This window comes from Fibroporia radiculosa (assembly GCF_000313525.1).
Source record: "Fibroporia radiculosa TFFH 294 genomic supercontigs, scaffold1428, whole genome shotgun sequence".
Taxonomy (NCBI): Eukaryota; Fungi; Basidiomycota; class Agaricomycetes; order Polyporales; family Fibroporiaceae; genus Fibroporia; species Fibroporia radiculosa.
Window position 1 is genome coordinate 1 of NW_012133300.1, and position 21,707 is coordinate 21,707.

The 21,707-nt window shown below is 49.9% G+C and overlaps 7 protein-coding genes across 7 annotated transcripts; all 7 read right to left on the minus strand.

Annotated features, from left to right (window-relative positions):
* Positions 1-2,284: 2,284 nt before the first annotated feature.
* On the minus strand, positions 2,285-5,113 carry FIBRA_02803 (uncharacterized protein; the record flags this gene model as incomplete). The annotated part of the gene is made up of 9 exons (XM_012324655.1): positions 2,285-2,523; positions 2,758-3,404; positions 3,465-3,954; positions 4,014-4,214; positions 4,269-4,485; positions 4,541-4,699; positions 4,755-4,802; positions 4,851-4,902; positions 4,953-5,113. The coding sequence occupies 9 exons, from the start codon at positions 5,111-5,113 to the stop codon at positions 2,285-2,287; spliced, it is 2,214 nt and encodes a 737-aa protein (XP_012180045.1).
* A 611-nt stretch (positions 5,114-5,724) lies between these two features.
* On the minus strand, positions 5,725-7,879 carry FIBRA_02804 (uncharacterized protein; the record flags this gene model as incomplete). Its single annotated transcript, XM_012324656.1, has 21 exons — positions 5,725-5,914; positions 5,966-6,076; positions 6,134-6,158; positions 6,214-6,277; positions 6,333-6,360; positions 6,416-6,475; positions 6,533-6,633; positions 6,690-6,732; positions 6,786-6,801; positions 6,866-6,877; positions 6,928-6,952; positions 7,008-7,051; positions 7,107-7,132; positions 7,180-7,205; positions 7,253-7,270; positions 7,326-7,335; positions 7,394-7,455; positions 7,509-7,545; positions 7,600-7,613; positions 7,669-7,747; positions 7,809-7,879. 21 exons carry the CDS (start codon positions 7,877-7,879, stop codon positions 5,725-5,727), a joined length of 1,062 nt encoding a protein of 353 aa, XP_012180046.1.
* Positions 7,880-9,327: 1,448 nt separating this feature from the next.
* FIBRA_02805 (uncharacterized protein) lies at positions 9,328-9,760 on the minus strand (the record flags this gene model as incomplete). Its single annotated transcript, XM_012324657.1, has 5 exons — positions 9,328-9,398; positions 9,454-9,470; positions 9,530-9,550; positions 9,611-9,633; positions 9,692-9,760. The coding sequence occupies 5 exons, from the start codon at positions 9,758-9,760 to the stop codon at positions 9,328-9,330; spliced, it is 201 nt and encodes a 66-aa protein (XP_012180047.1).
* A 37-nt stretch (positions 9,761-9,797) lies between these two features.
* FIBRA_02806 (uncharacterized protein) lies at positions 9,798-11,990 on the minus strand (the record flags this gene model as incomplete). Its single annotated transcript, XM_012324658.1, has 10 exons — positions 9,798-9,954; positions 10,009-10,064; positions 10,115-10,221; positions 10,275-10,381; positions 10,436-10,499; positions 10,549-10,672; positions 10,734-10,953; positions 11,008-11,494; positions 11,551-11,614; positions 11,664-11,990. The coding sequence occupies 10 exons, from the start codon at positions 11,988-11,990 to the stop codon at positions 9,798-9,800; spliced, it is 1,713 nt and encodes a 570-aa protein (XP_012180048.1).
* Positions 11,991-12,562: 572 nt separating this feature from the next.
* Positions 12,563-13,812, minus strand: FIBRA_02807 (uncharacterized protein; the record flags this gene model as incomplete). The annotated part of the gene is made up of 9 exons (XM_012324659.1): positions 12,563-12,624; positions 12,684-12,736; positions 12,785-12,910; positions 12,964-13,058; positions 13,111-13,192; positions 13,252-13,364; positions 13,418-13,560; positions 13,620-13,724; positions 13,782-13,812. The coding sequence occupies 9 exons, from the start codon at positions 13,810-13,812 to the stop codon at positions 12,563-12,565; spliced, it is 810 nt and encodes a 269-aa protein (XP_012180049.1).
* A 474-nt stretch (positions 13,813-14,286) lies between these two features.
* On the minus strand, positions 14,287-18,667 carry FIBRA_02808 (uncharacterized protein; the record flags this gene model as incomplete). Its single annotated transcript, XM_012324660.1, has 18 exons — positions 14,287-14,787; positions 14,850-15,103; positions 15,156-15,299; positions 15,361-15,394; positions 15,463-15,982; positions 16,040-16,299; positions 16,356-16,413; positions 16,466-16,616; positions 16,675-16,693; positions 16,799-16,912; positions 16,973-17,070; positions 17,124-17,158; positions 17,213-17,295; positions 17,353-17,406; positions 17,459-17,590; positions 17,652-17,812; positions 17,865-18,203; positions 18,253-18,667. The coding sequence occupies 18 exons, from the start codon at positions 18,665-18,667 to the stop codon at positions 14,287-14,289; spliced, it is 3,372 nt and encodes a 1,123-aa protein (XP_012180050.1).
* Positions 18,668-20,367: 1,700 nt separating this feature from the next.
* On the minus strand, positions 20,368-21,642 carry FIBRA_02809 (uncharacterized protein; the record flags this gene model as incomplete). Its single annotated transcript, XM_012324661.1, has 2 exons — positions 20,368-21,142; positions 21,206-21,642. 2 exons carry the CDS (start codon positions 21,640-21,642, stop codon positions 20,368-20,370), a joined length of 1,212 nt encoding a protein of 403 aa, XP_012180051.1.
* Between the last annotated feature and the right edge of the window lie 65 nt (positions 21,643-21,707).

Below are 21,707 nucleotides of genomic sequence, written 5' to 3' on the forward strand. Positions count from 1 at the left end.
AGCCTCTGTCAGCCGACAGTCCGCAGGCACAATGTCTCCAATCTTGAACGCGATCATGTCACCGGGGACGAGGTCTGCCGACTCAATTTCTTTCCATTCGCCGGCACGCTTGGCCTTGGCCTTGGGCGCGAGCGAGTCCATGAGAGCCTTGACGGCGTTACCAGCGTTGCGCTCCTCGTAGAAACCGATACCAGAGTTGATCAAAAGCAATATAACGATACCCAGGAAATCCTCCCAATCCGGAGGCTGGCCCTCGCCGTTGGACAAAGCGATGGCTACGAGCGCGGCACCTTCCATGACCCAGGAGAGGGGGTTCCACATGAAACTCAAGAACTGTAGGAGTGGCGCTTTAGCAAACATGGCGGGAACAGGCGAGCAGAAAAGACAAACCTGGAGGAAAGCATTCTGCTCTTCAGCCTCGAGCCTGTTCGGACCGAACAGCTCGAGACGCCTTTGACACTCCTCGCTTGCGAGACCATTTTCGTCGCACTGGAGAAGCTTAAACACGTCCTCGAGGACGATCGTCTCAAGGTCGACCTTCTCCTTGTCGTACAAGTCCTCTGCACGCAGCTGGATTTGGGACATGTCGACCTTGGCGTCTACACACACATGCGGTAAGCACGCGCCTGCATGCGGCGGCCAGCAGCAAAGGCAACATACGGGTCGCTGCTTCCACATCGTGGCCAAAGTCCTTGTATTCGCGCTTTTTCTTCTCGGGCTGCTCAGGCTCGGAGGCGGGCGTGCCGGGCTCCTTGGGAGTGGGCGGACCCGGGACTTTCTCGTTTGGTTCGGACATGGTCTAGTCGTGCACGAAAACGCAGATGAAGGGACGGGGAGAGAAAGACGAGTGGAAAGATGTACCCCTGGTGGTCCACCTCTGAGTCGCTTATGCGAAGGGAGGCTGGAGCACAGGAGGATGAGAGGGAAGCGGATGGAGAGAGAGGGAGGGGTACCGATGGGCAGGGGCCTAGGGCGGTTTATATATCATTCTGTTGTGCTGTTGCGCTGAGCGTGTTCATTGGCCAGTCGTCCGCAGGGGACCGGGGTGAGCGAGAAGCGCTCTGCGTGGTTTCTGAAGGTGCCCGATCGACGCCGGATCTGGACCAGAGCGTGCGTCACATATGGGCAATTTGACATGGCACGGGTCAAGCAACATGAGCAGCTCATGCGACCCGCCGCTGTGTTCAGGTCGAACGCACGACTCACCGAGCGAGGGCGTGGAGAGGGCGTGTCCAGCTGCACAACAAAACATGCAGTCTCTTGCTAGCGCGACGGCCGGGGTACAGCCTTGCCTGCATCGTTTGTTGGATGCGGCCTGTGCGGTGTTGAGATTGAATGATGCATGACGACAGTTGTCCTCGGTGGCCTCTCATTGGCTTACCCGCGCTGGCTAGGCTCGCGAGTGGCCCTTGAGTGGCCCTGCGCTCTCGTCGGTCCGACGCTCCGACTGGCTGCATCTGCGGAAATCTTCGGGCTTTGAGTGGTCAACACCATCCCGCTCGTCCCCGCGGCGATGATACAGTATCTCGTCCGACAATACCGTGTCCTCTGCGACCCCACGGTCCCGACGCCCCGATACGCTTCGGTTGCATCCATCCCCTTGTAACAGCCGACTTTCCCGGAGTAAGTCTGGGATGGAGGCTTTGTATCGTGAATGCTAGAACTTACCCAGAGGATGACCTGTGCGTGACACTCGACGGGGGGCACTCGAAGCAATGTCGAGTCTAGACAGTTTGGCCAATTGGCATGACGACGGCGCGACAGCTTCAGATCTTTCAGTCTGCCTATCAAATTGTCGCACGTGATGTTATAGCTGCTCTAGGGTGGGAGCAAGACTGAGACTACGTTTCTGCAACAAGTCCCTGAATGATCTCAAGCCATCTGCTTGAAGATTTCCACGTCCATGGGCGCTGGTAACTAGTAGTGCGAGGCTGTAGCTCGTCATGGTCAACCACCCAATCACCGTGTCTAGATGCAGCGCTCTGTCGTAAGTCTGTCAGATGTTACAGCTGCGTCTTTCCCTCAACAGTCTTGGTGGTCGTCTCCGTGACTGAACGTCGTCACGCTCTGCCCACGAATGTGGTAAGTTTTCAACAATTGTTTGTCAGGACACACATGCCATAATACAAAGACTACGACCCTGAATCTCTTCCTTCGTAACGCACAATGGAAGCGCCTTTAACGCATCGACAAATTCTGATTTGGCTGTCCGTCCTTCCCTAGACCACGCGTTCGGATCCACTCTTCAAGATTTCCCTTCGAAGCTTCTTCACTCGACGTCCCCTCAAAAGGCGACCTTCGACGCCAAACCATCCATCTCTCGCTCGTAGCAACGATGCTTACTCACTTCAAACGCAAACACGTTCACGAAGCCCTTCTCGCCTCCAATTTTTAACACGTCCGCAGACCCGGCGTTGTATCTACCCACAGTCACGACACCGTACGATGTGAGTGCATTGCTTGATTTATCGGTCGATAGCTGTACCCCAGGTAGCTGCACAGCTTCGCGTAAGAACGCAACGCCTAAAATACGACGGGTGAGTCAACTTTGAATTTTGCCAACAATACCTTTCTGTGATGCAATGACGTATTGAGGAGTCCGCTAGCGCTAGTGAGCGCCCGCCTCCGGCTAACCGGGCCACCGAGCGATGAGTCCCAATTGGTCAGAGGCGTTACTTATAAAGCGTCGAAGTCTTTCCCAGACGTATTGGTATCGTACGCACCCGTGGCACATCACCATGCAGAACAGCGACGTACCTTCTCCTATTGCCCCAATCACTTTGCAATGCCCAAATGCCTCTCTCACCCAATGCACCGCTCGTCCATTGACTGCCAAAGCCTGCGCGTGTGCTGCCCCACTCGGGACAATAAGCGCATCGTACATTGTGCTCCTCTGTCCCTCAAAGTGGTGTTCAGCCCAGATCCCTTCACGACTACCATTGGCGCGAATAGTTCCTCGTCTGGGACCAATGACCCATGTCGTCGCTTGACCCGTCTTCAGGACAGCCCTGAGGCTCTCGACTTCCACCTTATCAAAACCATCCGCTAGCAAAATGGCGATGCGCCTCGATGCGATTGTCGCTTCTTTGGGAGTATAGTACATCTGCGAAAGCGTCCGTGTCGACTGTCCATGGTTGCTTCGTGCAGGCTTATCTGGAATGACACCGCCTACATTCGTCGCCACTTGTTTCGCGAGCTCGAAGTCAATGTTGTTGAGGACGCGCGAATATGTTTCATAAACAATAGAATCGTCGCAGTGGCTGAGTTCGAACGAGATGGCTGCTATTAGATGCGCCTTCTCGTGAGGTGCAAGCGAATTGTAGAAGAGCTGTGCTTGATTGAAGTGTTCCTGGAACTTGGTACCGCGCGCCCGTTGCTTAATCCCCGCAACTGTTTGTGCTGGGCTATCCACGAGAGCGTTAAACTTACACATAGCGTATAAGCGATGACTTCAATTCACTTACTCCAGATAACCGCCTTCCGCAACAGGTACAGGTCTTCCAACACCCTCGCGATTAGGCCAGTAGTTGATGTTCCCTTTCGTAATTCTGTGTCGCATTGCTCCATCCCTCTGATGATTCAGCACAGGACAAACAGGGCGATTGATAGGCAATTCCTCCCAATTGACACCCAACCGAGTGATCTGCGTGTCAAAGTACGAGAAGTTGCGTCCCTGCAGAAGTGGATCGTCGCTGAACCCGATGCCTGGTACGACATGAGACGTGCAAAATGCGACCTGTTCTGTCTCTGGGAAGTATTCGTCGACGGTCCTGTTCAGAACCAGCTCTCCGATTTCCTGGAGCGGTACAAGCTCCTCTGGCCAGATCTTGGTTGCGTCTAGGATGTCAAAGTCAAACTCCTCCTCGCGTCCCTCGGCAATCGTTTGTATAGCAAATTTCCACTTCGGATACGCCCCCGTTTGAATTGCTTCCTCGAGGTCTTTGCGATGGAAGTCTGAAAGAACGCCATAGGTATATCAGGGATAAGACGGCAATAGCGTGGTAGGCACGAACCCGGGTCCTGTCCTGCGAGTTTGAGCGCCTCGTCCCACATGAGGCTATGGACGCCCAACTCTGGTAAGAAGTGAAATTTGACGAAGTGCCGCTTGCCCTTCGCATTCATCAACGAGTATGTATTGACTCCGAAGCCTTGCATCATGCGATACGAACGAGGGATACCGCGGTCGGACATCACCCACATCACCATGTGTGCGGCTGTATTTGCTAACTGGTAAGCATACTGTCGTTTGGTCATAAATTGGCACATACATTCAGGCTGTAGGCCGACATAGTCCCAGAAGTTGTTATGCGCACTTTGACCTTGTGGAACTTCGTTTTGTGGTTCGGGCTTCACCGCATGTACAAGGTCCGGAAACTTCATGGCTTCCTGTATGAAGAACACGGGGATGTCGTTGCCAACGATATCCCAATTGCCTTCTTGAGTATAGAATTTGACTGCAAAACCGCGGACGTCTCGCACTGTGTCCTAGATCACATTGGCTTCAGTCTGTGCAAGAAGACATTGTGCACGCAGAACTCACTGCGGAACCCCGAGAGCCTTGGACGGTGCTGAATCGTACGAAGACGGGAGTCGTCCTGGAAGTATCCGTGAGCACCGGGGCATGTGTGTACTTCGAGGCGCTGTCGTTGAATATCTTAAAATACCCATGGGCGCCGGCACCCCGAGCATGAACCACCCGCTAGTGCGCAGGTCAGGCGAGTGACTATATGCGCATTTTCTCTCTGTTGACCTACCTCAGGAATACGTTCATGGTCGAACCGATGAATCTTCTCGCGGCCGATCTTGAAATATGTCAACAAAGACCGAATAGAGCGCATACATGGAATTACCTGGTCAGTCAAGAGGGAGGGACCAGTATGAGCGGCATCGTGGACTTTGAGCCTGGATGAAAACATCGTCGACTCCGTCTCGATGTACAGCATCTCACGCACCAGTGATCCGTGTTAGAGACACTGACGCCATGATCGGTAGTTAGGCCCTTTGCCGAAATCGCCTTGGGGTCGAGGATGTCTTTTTGAAGGTCAGCAGTCTTCTCGTCTTGCACTACAGCAGTGAAAACCTGTTGAGCGGCAGAGGTGATTGGGCCGGACATGATAGAAGAAGGGAGAAAGAGCTTGGACGCATGCCAGACATAGTGAGGGCTTTATACGACGAGAGAGTACGGGGGAAGTCGTCGTGACAGATCTTGAGCTTGAAGTTCCAACGGAACGATCGACGTCGTGGGATGCATGACCTGACTTGACAAGTGAGGGTGAGTGGGATTGTCAAATAGAGCAGAATTATTTCATATAAGTTTCAATCTAGCCATTTAAACAGCCAATCCGCGGACTGCCTTGCGTTCCAAACAACAGCTGGCGTTTGTGCAGGCCCACAGCGGTCGTACTGTAAATACGTGTATGACGTCATGCGTCGCAGACGAAACCGCATCATGAAATATCATGAAATCTCTCACTCTAGAATATATTCAGGGATGAAGGCAGATCCATATAAACATGAAGAGGACATCTATCGCTCACTAGGGTATCTAACTATGGTACCGTAAAATAGTCACATCAACTCATCGCCATGGACGATCCTTCAGCTCTGACAGAAAGTACCACGAGTAAGATATCAAAGGAACGAATTGTCGCACGACACCGATGCATCCCAAGCACAGCAAACAGCCGTGACTTCTCACATCACAAATGTACTCCTGTATAATGCTTACACGACATTCATGGATCTTGAGCGTTCCAGAACATCAATCTGCTGCGCATCCTTCGCGTCAATGACAGTGCTGCATTCGTATGTGTCTTCGACGCAGATGACCTCCTTGGCGACTATGATTCCACCAAGGTCAGACCGTGGTTGCGAGCGCTTGGTTATCCTCTTGGGTAGTGGCGGCACCAGAGTACTACGGAGGCTATGAGCGATTGCGTATTAGGGAAATAGAGGCAGAACGTACAGGGCGATCGTATCCAACTTGTCGAGATGGGCCGGCTCTAGCCAGGCCATGGGGATGGAGAAGTCTCCTTCCGAGGGTGCACGTTCTCGGATGTTCTTGCGGACATTTAATCTACGTAGAGTCAGTAAAACACCACTCATGTGACATTTCCTTGACCAAAACTCGTACACTGCCAAAAGGGAAATCACATAGACTGCGTCCATGACGTATTAGCGTCATGACATGCTTATTCGATTGGATTTGCTTACTGTTGCTGGTAAGGAAACAAACAAGATCTGTGTAAAATGTACCTAGCCGCAAATCGATGTGGAACTACATGTGAAGTCGTTAATAAGCGGATCTCAGCGAAGATCAACCTCAGACGCACAAGGACAGCTTGCGAAATCTGTGCTAAACTATAGAGCAATCAATATGAAGCTCCAACACATTGTCATCACCATCTCCATTTACCTAGCAAGTATACCACGATTCATCGCATACAGCAGCAGAGTTGAAATGACTGCCTCTGAACTTGAACAGAATGCTGGATGAGCCAACCTCAAAGTGCCAAAGGGTTGTCAACCTTACCGCTTAAACCCTGTCCTTGACCTCCGCAGTATCCAACACAGCGCCGTCGAGACATAGACGTCTGTGAGCGCAGCGGCAACTACACGCACTTCTCCCTGAACCTGAAAGCATATCTGGAATGACACTAGGATCTGAGTCACACATGCGTGTTACGAACAACTATATTTCGTTCCACCGTGTCCACGTTTTTGCTTGAATAGCTTGAATGAAAGTTTAGCTATATACTGTTTCACTGAGCCACATCGCGACTTACAGTTCATAAGCACCACCTTGACCCACACCAAAACATGTAAGTTGCTTCACATAAAAGGTTGCAATGCCAAATTTACTGACCTAGTACGGCACCTGAATAGTTGCATTAGTTTGAATGAAGTAACACCACGCGTAGGACATACCAAGAGAAGTAAGACATAGAACCCCCTAAGTTTTAATCAGCAGCGTGATCGCCCTGCAATCGACCTGATCGTGTGCTTACCCCTGTTATTGAAACCAGGTTTCTGTACCACTTCCGCTCCAAAACTATTAAAAAAAAAACGCATCAATATAAACTTACACCACGATTGAACAAACCCACGTTGCCATATAATATGCAAAAAGAAGCTGTACGCATGATGAGCCCTGTAAATAGCTTGGTCCGAGTGACTCACCTTTGAACTAAAAACGTAACCAGAGCCTGTGCTAGTGAGCAAAAATAGATGAATTGGAATACATCTTACTCACTCCGAGAATGTACTCCGCCTCGGAAATGAGACAATCTTAGCTTTGCGTGATGCATAGTGAAATGCCGACATACCCCATATGTGCTGCAGAAGAGCTCTAGATGGAGCTAATATATGCATTTTTTTGATCGGAAGCACGTACCTCGCCAGTTTCGAAAGGATGGTGATATTTGCATGGTTCTGCACGAGGTCTAACCACAGGAACTTTCGATACGTAAGCTCATCTCACTCGTCCCATGTAGGGCCATCCGAAGTACCTGGGCGTCAATGGCAGTCTTCGCGCTATTCATGATTCTTTCAATTGGAATAAGTGCTTCGTCACAGAGGTACGGCACGAGGCGATCTTACAACACGCCAGCTACCTGCAGGCAAGAATATGAGCTTGTTGATGTAAAAATATACGAATTGGAAACAAACCAGAGCCTTTATGCGGAAGCGGTCCTTGGGGTAGTGCTGCGCGTAAAACGCAGCCTGACCGAGGGTGCAACCATGCAGTCTGAGTGCACCGAAACAGTCATGAAAATCGTCTCTACTAGAACACTCGAAAAAAGACGTACAATACGGAAAAGAGAACACCGATAAACGTGCAACCAATCGTCTTCTCAAGCTGAATATTCAGACCAGTCATGAAAGCATCGAAAGAGTGAAGGAGTTGAGAGTCAATCAACTCGCCCCCGGCGTGTCTACGTGTCTCGCAGCATTATAAACTTCAAAGGAAGCACGACCCTGAGGGGTAAAGATTTGAGACAAGCGAGATGCTTTTGCCCATGATGGTAGCAGCCCGAGGCATTTGCACAGTATATACGGCATTCGAACCCTGCGGATCGCAAAAGTCGTGGATGCGAACGGCCACTCGGCGCCGTAGCCTTCACCGCCGGTGACCTGCAAGTACATAAGCGTTTGATTCAGCCGACGGCGCTTGAGCGGCCAAGGGTGGTCAGCAGATTTCAGTCACTCGCCACGCCTGCAGGGATGCCGATTGTAAGTTCTTGCTCGGTACTCTCTGCATTCATCTGGAGCTTGCACACCTGACTACTCATTGTCGTATTGGTGAGTTCGTGAGGCCCCACACGCTGTTAGCTCCATCAGAGAATATCGAAAGTTTGGGGATTAACATGGCACACCAGCTTGTATATGACAAGATTATGTGTGGCTTGCTTTTTTCGTAGCGAATAAATACGCGAATCAGCATTCGCGGTGCCTTGCCCAACATGGCTAGTCGAAATTATTCGCGCTCCCTGATAGCATAGATAGTCTCACACCCTAGTGCACTTTAACCAGTAGTAGTAGTGAAGATACCGACGGCATGGCGATGTACGGAGTTCATGAGGAGCCGGCGGAAGCGTCAAATTCCGGACTTCGGGATTGTTTGAAAAGCGTTAGCGTATACGGTTACTGATAAGCTGTTGTTTGTTCCCGCACATTACAACTTGGAGCAGCTGAGGGTATTGAAGCCTTTGAAGGAGTGTCAATTCAAGGCATGCTATCAAACATACGGATGGATTCGTGCATAGTCGTGAAAGAGGTTGGGCGCGTCTTGGCGCGTCGCGGCATCCGCATCAATCGCAGACCCGGAAGAGAGGAAGCGGCGCTCTGGTTGCCATTCCCCCTCCGAGATGATTGACCTATGATCCCATTCCTAGATTTTAGGGCTCTTTCAGGAGCAGACTGCAAGAAATATGCAGGGAATATCAGGCCTCTCTGCTTTATCAGTCCGATAAGATAACGAGAAAAAGCTGTGTGCTCTATTGCCCCAACAGTTACTGGCTCAGATCTAGCTGTACATTTAGGCAACCTCGCCAGCCCTATCAAGATTCGAATTTCTAGAACATAACGCTCGCCCTGCATGACAACAGTGCCAACCTGCTCAGTCAGAAGATGAAGCAATACATTTGCTAGAACTACTTACGCGTACGCCCAGAGATTTTGGGGGCTCATGTACGTATCCGGCGTGTACGGAAAGCGATCTGATACGACATTCGCCGTGTGTTAGTAATTCCGCTGTAGCTTTGTTACATCGTCGCATGTAAGCTTACATTGCGGCAACTCTGACATATATGCTGCGGAACCAATCAATCACACACGACGCAGGCAAGACGTGGGGGGCCACCCACCAATAGGAATTTCTTCGTTAAGCCAGCTGTACGCTATTGGAGGGAACGACGTGAGATAACTTGCACTGAAAAGAACACAGCTCCGTACCTGTTCTCCAGTTGTGGCTTTGCAGGGGGAAACTTTGAGTCTGCGTAATAAACACAAGCCGTGGTGATGGGCTTACCGGAAATCTGCATCGACCAGCCTGAGTGATGAGGTTAACTCAAATGACACCAGACCATTTAAAGCATCAAGGAAGACTCACAGATCAGGAGGAGCTAGAGGATCCTATGTAATTCACATTATATCAGACGCCCTCGAACACTTAATTCACTGTATCACGTACATTTTGAAGTCCAGCAGTCTTGATCTCGGAGTCGATGTCGTACCACTCAAGAACTTGTTCGCCAGCCATGCCTATATAGTGACAGCGACAAAGTCACACAAGCACCTTAAGAAAGAATGCCAACGGACTCGCCCTTGTATTGCATCACCTCCCCCGGCTTTCCACCAAAAACTGCGACCCTGGTGTTATGTCTTTCGTACATGAGAGTACTGAACTGTGCACACGTCGATGCGCAATCGGCATTGCCAACAATAACGACATTGCTGGACATAATCAATATTCGGCCCGTCCCACAATAAAAGCAGAATGATACTCACTTTAGGTCAAATGGTGGATCCACTGGCAGCTCGACATTCCATGGCGTACAGACATCCTGCACTAACTCGTAAGATTTAGCACCTTGAAACAATAAAGGATACTGACGTAGAATCGTTGGGACTCGGAGTACAGTGCACCATCAATTGTACTGTTAACATCAGGAGTGATGTAGTTGTACGTATTTGGCATTATAGTGTCATTCGTGAAAGCCCCTGAGATTCAGAGGATCAGCGCAATTGGCGAATAAAGCCGAAGAAATACGTACAGTTGTCCGGAGCGTAGAATGCAACCTCTTCGGTGTTGTTCAGCATGATATCGGCAGCTACAATCTTCTGTGCGAGCGTGTTGGCGCGTACAGCTGTGGAATAACCACTGTGTTTGGGAAAGGATGAAACTTTGCTCTTTATGACATTGAATCACACTTACGGGAAGCCGAAGCTCGATCCAGCAAGGTATGCATGCAGAAATTCTCCAAGACAGACATACCCTCCTGTAGAGACTGTAAGTATTGACCAAGGCAGTGGCCTTAGAAGTCTTACCCCCATTATTAGTAAGATCTACAATCAAACGAGTCGCACCGGCCTCTTTAAACTGAGTCACTGCTGAGACGACATCGTTTTGGAAGCCATTGTAGTCGTCGGGGTCAAACGAGCCGACGAACATCTGTTCCAGTAATTGATTAACATGAGAATTGGATACGATTTGAGTAACGATGAGTACTAACCACAGCAGTGGTGTTGTCGTCTAAGAGGAAATTCTTGATTTGACCAGAACTCCCATTGACCATTGGTAGATCAGGCACAAGCTGAGAGGGGAATGCCGCTCGTGCTGAGCTCTTCATAAGATTCGCTCGTGCATACGTTCGCGCACTCTCCGTCTTTCCTTCAGTTGTCCGATAGTCGACACCATTTGTTTCATTATTTGCTGCGCAGTTATTTGCCCAGCTACGGTCGGGGTCAGTCAGAGTGCGCCCAGGTATAGACAAGTATAAGACGCACTAGGATGATGCATCTGTGAATGGATAAGTGTCCGCTATCGCCAAGAACGGTATCGTGACTGTTTCTGGGGACGTCGAGCCAACCGGGATAAGAGTCATAGTAAGATTCTCCTGATCCGGGAATAGCGGCCCAGCAATATCTCCAAATCGTTGCTGGAACTCGTTGTCCTCGTTGATCTCATAGCTACTGAATACGCTATTTATACGGACACCATGGTCAATATAATTTCCCGTAACGGTGTCAGCAACATAATCCGCGTAATCATACGCGTCCATGCCTCCAATCTCCAGCACGAGAGCGCCCGCAAGCCGCTGCCAGTCAAAGCCAATAGACTCAAAGTGGGAGGTGTAGTTAGCGCCCAAGCTATTGACGACATCGACAAGATTGGGGACGACATAGACGTTCTGAACACCATTTACTTCGAGGCTGATAACAGGCGCTGGGAGGAGGTTCTGAAACGTGCCCCAATAGCAGAAGGGATACCAACCTTTGATCCCAAGTAGATTATCATTGAGATGTGAGCTTAGAGTCAGAGCAGCATACCCGTGTGTCCATCATTCAGGCTGTTGACCATGTCAAAGAGGTCCTTGTTGAATGCATAATCTGACTAAAAGAAGTGAGATGTGCTCACACATAAGTATAATGAATATACTTACATCGTATGATGTACTATTGATACGAGCGAGTTCAGAGCGAATGTAGACCGCCGGCTGCTCGAAGACGGGTACAGGCTCGAGGTAATAGTCTTCAAATGTGTAGAAGTCGAACACTTTGGAAACTACATCCAACACGTTCTGACGCAGAGTCTCGTTGAACGGGAACGATGTCAGACATGCTAACGCGTCAGCAGGCGGTGCAAACTCTAGTCCCGCAATCTTCGCACATGGATCGACACTAGATGAAGCTGGGACAGCGCCTGCAATCAAAGACTGTCCAATAACCGCCACCAGGGTTGATACAACAGAAGCAGCCGAGGCCCGCATGATTGCGGTCTGGAGTGAGTCACCCCGACGGTCAGGAAACAAGCACTTTCAGAGGTCGATACCTCCAGAGTCCATGGGTTATATAGGTAATATAGAGGTGCACCGTGGCATCAGTGCGTCACGCGGTCTTACGGAAGCGAATTGCCACGATAAACCTATCGCATGTGGAACGGTGGCAGTTGTACGGAGGACCTGTCAGCAAAAATACCGGCACAGATACTTATACGGACGTACTACCATATGGATATCCTGATCTGATGAGCATCCTACGAAGCGCTGAGCGGGTCGCAAGCATCGTGTCGACAAGCGAACTCAACATCAACCCGGTAGAGCTTTCAAATTCGCACCGCGGGGCAGTCCTCTTGTACCAGACGAAGAGGATCCTGCACAACCCCATGCACTCGGAACTGAGCTTAATACGCCCATGCGCCAACTCGATATCCTTGTAGATGCCACAGCCAGCATATTTATTATACAAGGGTCTTCGGTTCCAGGATTCCCGTGAGGTATTTGCCGATTGCACTTGTATTAACATTGCCTGGAAAGAATCTCATTCCTTGTGTTATATGCACTCAATGACGCGAGCCCGCGAGGCCAGCATTATCGATCGCGGCGATGTCTTCAAGCGTTAGCTCTTCATCACAAGAAACTCTTATCAGCATTGATTGTTTGTCAGACCACCTAAACACTCACCTAAGTCTCCTGCTCTCAAGTATCCTTCCAGTCGCTCCTTTTTTGAGCTCGAGCTATATGGATCGTCAATTCATGGGAATGAGCGCTTGGGCATCACATACGTTACAACGACCACTCCTTTGGCTTTAGCCCAAGCCAGAAGAACCTGTTCCGGCTCAGCTCCAAGCCTCTGGGCGATAGATTGAACCGGGGCATCAACTGGACCTCCTGGCTTATGCGTTACAGGTCTGTTGGGGAATGTCATCATGTATGCATGCATTGTACAGCAGTCCAGACGCACATCAATACACTGTATGCCTCGCTGACAATTCCGTGCAGCGCTCCGAACGCGACGATGGGTCCTTGACGAGAGAGTACATATGGGTGAAAGAGAATCTAAGTCTGGTTCAGACAAGATACACCCAGAGGGTACTAATATCAAATCAACCTGGTTGGTTACGGGTTTGATGATGGCTGTCGCAAGGAGAGTTTGCAATTCTTGCACATTGAAATTGCTCACGCCGATGCTCCTACGCGCAAAGGCTCTTCAACCGTCGAAGTAGTAAATCGAAACAGAGGAAACACGGACCTGGACAGTCCATCGGTCTTGATTTTTTCCATGTGCCTCCAGATCGTCGGAATGTCTGGGACGGCCAAGTCCGGTCCGTGAATGAGATATAAGTCCACGTAGTCAACGCCAAGCTAACATATACTCTATCAGACTCGCAACACTCGAATGGACAGAAACTATGCACGTATTCGCAACTGTTCCGAATGGACGTCTGAATGTCTGCACGACCTGAGTACTTTGTGGTGATATAGACATCCTTGCGAGCGAGGCCGCTCGCACGCAGTGCTTCGCCTGCTTCCTTCTCATTTCTGTACACTTGCGCGGTATCTATCGCGAGATAAAGTACGTTATTTAGCTTGGCAACGTTGATTAGCGAAGATACTGACCGAGGTGATCAAATCCTACGGAAAAGGCTTGGTTTACTTTACTGATTGTAGTCTCCCCATTACCAAGCTTCCATGTACCGAATGCAATGCTCGGGATCTCGGTTCCTGAATAGTATCCCATTCAAGCTCACAAAAAAGACGACGATCATTGTGCAGACTGACCGTCGTTGAGCTTGATTGTGGCCCAAGGCATACTGTGAGGTCAGGATTCAAAGAGGACAGCGTTGCGGTTTGGGGGGTTAATAGTGCTTGGAATGGCGCGAGCCTTCGTGCTATTAGCAGAAGATAAGCTCGAGATAGACGAAGTTGTGTGCATTGAGGGCTCGTAGATGTGACGTCCATGAATCTAAATGTCCGAAGAATCTCCCTGTCGATAGCATATGACAACCTCATGTAGAAACTGATTTCGTCATGAGCCATTGAGTGCTACGAGAGGCAGGGCGGAATGCCGCAACCATCCCTTTGTCTTCAAACCCAGTCAATTAAGCTGTGGGAGCGGCCGAAGGCCAAGTCCAAGAAGCAGTATCAATTGACAAGTCATGCGAACATAGAATACAAGGGATACAATCGAATCCACGATGTGACTGATCCTGCGCTGTTGAACGTGTGAAGGCGCAAACTGGTTCGCTGTCCAATAAGACGTGCCACATGTGAATCGAGTATGCCATCAGTTTGGTCTTGTGTCCCTACTTGGCCCATCAAGCTGCCTGTCAGAAGGACCAAACAAGCCTGCTCTTTGCCAGTACGCAAGCCACCTCTGCACATCCTCTTCGCCTAACTGCCGCAACTCGGGGTCCGCAAGGGTCGGTGATGCTTCTAATGCGCGTGACGCTGGGATATCATGGAACCCAAGTGCCATAGTACCTGACTGCAGACTTGCACCAATAGCCTTGAACATCGGCAGCAGCTGTAAAACACGAAGACTACGCGACGTTGCCTGCTCTCCGGAACTCTCTTCATGGGTAGCTTGAGTAATCCTCTCAAGTCGCGCGAGCCACCGAGCATACGGGACGAGCGGGATTCCAAACCGTGTACCAATGACGACTGCGATCGTATTCCACGACACGGGGCGAGGGTGCACAAGATGCACAGTGCGAGTTGGGCAGGATGCTCTGCGCAAATCCGCTACAGCTGCTGCGACTACCTCGAGTGGAATCCAGGCCACATCCTGTCATTACGCAAGGAAACACAATTACTCAGCGCAGACGTATTTGCAGTATACGAACTCACCCTATCATCATCAGGGAAACATCCAAGACGCGATGCACTTTGCACCATGGATGGGAACCACTCCTGTAGGTTCCAAGCACCATCCAGGCCCCCGGTGACTTGACCCACACGAACAACCATAGTATCCACAGGCGTTCTTGCAGCTGCTTCGTAGAGAATCCGCTCAGAAACCCACTTCGACTCGGCATAGCCGGTGCCAACGGCATAGTCTGCCTTGATGGGCGCTTCAGAAAGATCGTCGCCTTTGCGGGCATCTGCAGAATTCAGTTGGTTTTCGCGAGAAAGATAGACACGAATCCAGCTCACTTTGAAAGACACCTACCGAGCTCGTGAACAGCACTTGCGGAGGTTTGGCGAACGGCGTGCTGAGCGCAAAATCAATCAAACGACGCACACCGCGCACGTTCGACTCGAAAGACGTTAGCGCAACGTTGAAGTCGACACGCCATGCTATATGCCATCGTGGGTGAGATCAATATACATAGTGATGATCGCGGAGTTGCAAGCGTACCATTATGGACAATATGGGTCACAGAGCTGCACATCTGCGTTCAGAGGAAGCGAGCATTAAGGCCCTGATAAAACGAGTCTTCGATCACGCTCACGAACTCACCTCCTCGTAAAGATCGGCGGGGACGTCAAACTTGTCTTCTTCTAAATTTCCCTCCACAAGAGTCAGCTTCTCTGAGGTGATCAGGTCAGGCAGGCCACGGTCGATGAAGGCACAACGCTGCCTCCGACGCAATGGCACATGGTCTCTAGAAGCCCGATTGATCGCATATACGCGGGAAACCTTGGGGTCCGACAACAGCTGAGCCAAGACATAACACCCAATACTCCCAGTGGACCCAGTCAGCAACACTACTTCTCCCCCTTGGATCATTGTACTCCCCTGGTGCTTCGGGAAGTCTCGAGTATACTTCACGACCATAGCATGCATCGCATCCACGCGCGTCGTGACATCATCCGTTACGCTCTGCGCGGTTCCGTGCGCAGTGCTGACTATGAATCGAACAAGCGCGGCAATTGTAGGATGTTCATACACAAAATTCCCGACGATTTTGCGCGTGTTCACCTTGGTCGTGTCGCGCAGCACTCTGAGGAGGGTGTTGCGAATCCACGTTGCTTGCAAACTGCAAGTGCACAGGAATTACTGAGGGAAGGTGGATCAGAAACCCAAGCTAGCTTACCTGTCGCAGCCGTGGTGAAACAGATCGTCTTCGTCCATGACATCATGCTTCATGACTTTGTTCACGATGGCGCGAACAAATGGTAGGACATTCTCGCTCTCCCATTGAATAGGTGCGGGAATACTGGACTGGGAACTTTCTTCGACGCGGTCGTATGCGACATTAATTTCGTCATCATACTTGGCAATGACTGCTGCGCGGCGTATGGTTGACTTGGGAGTGTACTCAAATGGTTTCGCAGGACTCGCAATTATGATCATCTAGTCGCCAATCAGCTATCTCATATAAGAAAGAGATCATATCGCGCGCTGCCCACCTCTTTGAACAATCTGGAATGCTGAGGGGCATACGTATTCATCTTTTCCACTGTTGGCCTTGGGTCGCATAAGTAAAACTACCTCATAGATACTGATAGGACCAATTTACCATATCAAATTCCTATATTCAGCGAGTTTTACTTCGTCTGTTGGATCGAACACGTATTCTGGCTTTGGCTCAATCAGAATGCCCGCTTGGAACCGCCCTCGACCAAACATGACACATCCAGAAACGTGTTCATCTTGCATCATAGTACTTTCTGCGGATGAAAATCAGGAACTAGACCTATGTATAGCCTCAACGACAGAGCGACTAACCTAACGGACCCGGATTGGTCTATTCAAAAGAAAGGTGACGGGTTAGTTAAGTCTCTGAGCAGAGAAGTGATATACCACCCTTTTCTCCGGTACTATGCATGATCTGGTCGTCGGTACGACCCACAATCTTCCAATATCCAGGAAGGGTAGGATGCGGAGAAATACGATCCGATGTCGCGTAAGCGTCGACGCCGTTGACCTTGGTGTTAATCAGGCAGGGATGATCCTTCTCGTTTATCTTAACAAGGCGCAAAAACGTTTGTTCAAGAGCTACGCATCCAAGAATGGCATGACTCACCACCACGACCAACTCAAATGTATTATCACCCTGAGGCTCCATGTGGATAGTGAGGGAGGTATGGAGTTGTATATACTCCCATTCATTATGCGGCTTGGCTGCCAACAATGGACAATCAGTGAACATTCCATCTGGTCGATCGCGTGCATACCTGGCATGAAGAGACTAACAATCCCCACCTCCGTTCTAGCGAACACGATAAATAAAATGCAATTGCGCAAAAGTTCATGTTATGCTTACAATCCATATCCATTTATAAGAGGGACTCCTTGGGAGATAAGGTAACTCCCCACCTCTTTGTTCAGCGGACCTCCTCCGAAGAGCTGTGGACGTAGCATATGACTGAGCTGGCAGAACCACTGCACACAATGACCACGCACCACGAAGTCGGCTGTGCTAAGCCATCGGACATAGTCCATGTTGCGCGACCAGGTCTGTAACCAAAGTCAATTTTGACTTCCTAAACAGCTATTATGGAAGCCGCACCTCCAAAAATGCAGGGACTGTGACGATGACATCGCAGTCAGCTGCTTGAGCAGCTCGCGCGACTAACTCAGGCGTAGGAACAGGCGGCGGGGACTGGGGAGCAAACGCGGCGCATGCATAACCACATGCGCTCTGGAATAGTGATATCAGTATATATATTCGCTCCATATAACTCTGATCACTCGGTACTCACTGTCCAGACGAGATTCATAAGGCCCATTGCATGGAACATAGGCAATGGATGAATGGAAAGAAGCAAGTCTGTCAAGTCACGCTCGCCGTAGTATGGAGAAGCGGAGAATTCAATCATGCGGCTATTCGAAAAAACGATAGGTTTGGGAAACGCAGTAGACCCTAGTGGGATAGTCAGCCTACGGCGGTAGACGAAAGTGCTCCTTCGACGCACCAGATGAATGAGAAATGAGAATTGGCGCATCGGGGCCATAGAATACATATGGGAGTTCATCAGCATTAGGTGGCCCGAATGAGGGTGAGTAAATGTCTTCGTAAACAGGTATTGGCGAGAAACAGGGTTCAATTGCACCGGTATTCTGTGTTTTGAGTATGGCAATCGCGTCTTGTACTAAGTCCTGTGATGATTGCTCGCGTCCAACCAATATATGAGCAACTCCAACCTTGTTCAATAAATGCGCCACTGCCGCGGGGGAGTTACGGACAGAGATGGGGAATGCGACGAAACTTGCACGTATAATTCCCATCACCATGGTAGCGTACGGGATAGAGTCTGAGGGCGATTCAGTCGTCGATTCAAGCGAATTACTATGTTTGCCTACCTGACGCGGCCAGAATAGCTACCACAGGCGCCTTCCCTGTTTGATGGTTCCACTGTACATAATTCCTAGAGAGTTGCGCTGCCGCACGAATAGCTCTGGCGGCCATTGACCAGGTGATCGTTTGAAGGTGACTCTCGCCATCGATGTACACAAATAAGCGATGACTTGGCGAGTACTTCTCATGCCAATCGAAGAATTCTCCGTACTGCAGCGAGCCATCGAGGATGGGTGGACGAAAGGTGCGGCACGAGAGGCCTTGAGTGTTTGGAGGAGGCGAAACGATGCGACGAGAAGGCGTGGCCATGATAGAGGATTGTATGGACTTGCCAGAGAACTGACGAGGCCGACCTCCTTTATACACCGAGGAGCTCGCGGGATCGGGTACGATCGCGAACGCGGCATCCCTACTCTCCATGACAGGGAGAGGGGGAACTTGGTCAGCACGACGAATATAAGAACATGACCATACTGAGGCTGTGAAAGCCAAAGAGACTCTGTTCAAGTGCATTAGGTGCAGGAAAACGTAAATAGCGCACTAGTTACACTCAAGTGTTAACCGACGTGGGCAAAGATCTCATTCCCCGCACTGATCTATTTCTGCTCGTAAATTACCAAAGCAGATGCAAATGACCTCGAATTTGAATTCTACCCGACACAATGAGCAGACACGAACACGAAAGCACGGAGAACCACTCACCAGGTCGCGTCAAAGGTAGCGACTAGTAATATCGGACAGATCCATGAAGGAGAGCCAGCAGTCGCATTATTTATGGTGCGGATTTGTGAACCATTTGCATTCATGTTGGCTAAAGAACATAGACGATACGGTCAAAAAGTCGCAAGACGATGAACTTGAGAAACTGCACATAGGCAACTGACGAGTCGACAACTCCGAGGCGCATTCTGCACGTGACCAAGTCTTGGCTGACCTCCCCGGTCCCGCTCCGACTCCACACCCGGGCCGGGATTGCCAGCGGCCAGCGCAGTGGTCAACCTGGACTCTCAAGTGAAAGCCTTGGGTTCTAGGATGCTGAACGTTAACTCGCTGATTCTCACTGGCTACGATTCTCACTTTGTAATTCTCGATAATAGAGCTAGTTTCAAAACAATGAACGTCTGAGTACTTAATGTATGCCGGACACAGCATCGGCATCACAGTCTGGTGGGCCCGCTCCCGCTCTTCCCGCTGTCCATGATTGATGAAACGCATGGAACACCCGAGCGGCAAGGGTATAGTTACTGTACTGCATAACTTCAAGTAACTATATCAACTCGAAGTGCGCCAGACGCTGGCGCTAGACCTCGCGCGATATGGAGATTGTTGAACGGCGGGCACTGCTCGTGTTGGTTGGGGACGTATCTTAAATGAACCATTATGTTTGGTAGATTAATGCTGCATATATTTCTTCGCATGAAACGTTGGCGTACTGACTTCACAATTCGATCTTTGTGAAGTCAGTGCGACAGCTACAGGCGTTGTCTTCGTCTGAACGAACCGGGCACATACCGTTGAATCCGATGCTGTACGAAACTGTACATGAGGGAGAATGAGGAGTCCGTTATAAAGGCAGCATAGGAGACACGAGAAAGATCACGAAACCAATCCATCATATGACTTCCGTAACGTCATCCCCCCAAAACAACTGTGTACCATGTAATGATGATGAATCGTGGATATGAAGGAGACCGATGCGAAATTGCGTTCGTGACTATGGGTAGGATAAGGCAAAAGCACAGCAAATCCTACAACACTATGTATCCAATTTCCATTGTAAGGTGACAAAATGGATACTGAATTATGCCCATGGAGAGACTTCTCTGCGCTCGGTGATTCACTAGATATTCTGTTCAACATTGTAAGGATATGAGATGTTAATGATAGCACTTATGCTCAAATCCGAACTTTAGTGTGAAGGGCAATGTATTGAGAAGGATATGTTTGAGTTGGTGAATCAATGCCGCGTTGCTTGATGCCAACATTTAGTTCATACATAACCATTATCAGTAGCTTCGAACTTGTACTACTGAGCTGACACCAAAACAGATATTCTGAAGGACACAGTAGTGAAAAGCCTACAAGATGCGCTTCAGCGTTGAAACAAAATATCAGTACGTTTATTCCGAAGCCATCTGAATATCATCTGAATCTTGTTCCACTGTTCCAGAAAGCCCCAGCCAGCGGTCCAGTTTCCGCCATACCGCCTCCCGCTCTTCACTCCATAGCTCCTTGCGCGCACAAATACAGCCGGTGCAGTAGCCCATGCCGGCCCAGTCCATGTCTGCGAGCTTCTCCAACGCACAAAGTGGATCACAAAAACCCTCGTCGAAGATTGTGCCTTGGATTACTTCCGCCGTCCACTGCGTGACGCTACCCGCACGAGCTTCACGGCAGCGCTGCAGAGCAGACTCTTGCGAGGGATTAATCCCAGCAAAGATTTGTTCCAATGGACACGGAACCGCTGACGGAGAGGGTGGAGCGCGAATGAGTCTCATCCAAATCTGTTGAAAAAATTCCCTTGCAGAGACAAGACGTAATATGTCGATTCGGTCCAAGGCACATGTAATCGGCTGCTCATCCTGGCCGAAGACGGTAGAGAAGCTGTTGTCGTCCAGGTCACCCGAGGCTTGGCTAAAGGATGCACTGCGGAGCAACTCGTAGAATGCCCGTTTGCGTACTTCAGGGAAGTTGCACGACCGCGACAGCCGAAGCATCTCTGCTGCATGCCGTGTGTGTTTTTCACTTGGAGTTGCGAGCTGTGAGAGGTCTGCGGGCCACATCTCACGTAGTAGGTGAGAGGCATAAAGGGATACTGTTGGAAACGAGAGGGCGTGGGCACCACGCAATAGTGCAACTAAATCAGAGAACGGCGGTGGTGTCAAGACAAGGGCACTATATTGGGCATGAAACAACATCAGTGAGGCTTTTCTCTGCTCAAACAAAAGGGGCACTTACATTCCACTGTCCAATGCCTTCAAACGGACAGAAAAATCCTCAGCTGTTACCCTTGCAATCCTATAAACCGGACAGCTATCAATTATTTCATCTTCAATGATACCATCAACTTCGGACACGAGAGCTGTGACGTCAACAATGTCATCATCATTCTGTCTACTTGTATCCTGTATACCCTTGAAAAGAATGGCAAAATACTCGGATTGCGACGCGAGACGAGAACGATGCAGTTTGAAAAGGGTCTTCTGAACCAGGATTACAACTGAACCATCAAGATGCCAAAATATTGGGTGCCGGGAAGTACGGCTGAGAAAGCTCCTACGATTTCGAGATTGGACTAATGAACTGATCGGCGTAGTGACAGGTAGCTGGTTGGAGGATGCAGTCGTGTCCTCGGATATTCGGGCTCGCTTATTTGGTCTTGGAGGAGCAAACATTTGCGTTGATGATAGAGGGGAAAGCTTGGAGCTCTATTTAAAGACCAGAATCAAAAAAAAAAAAA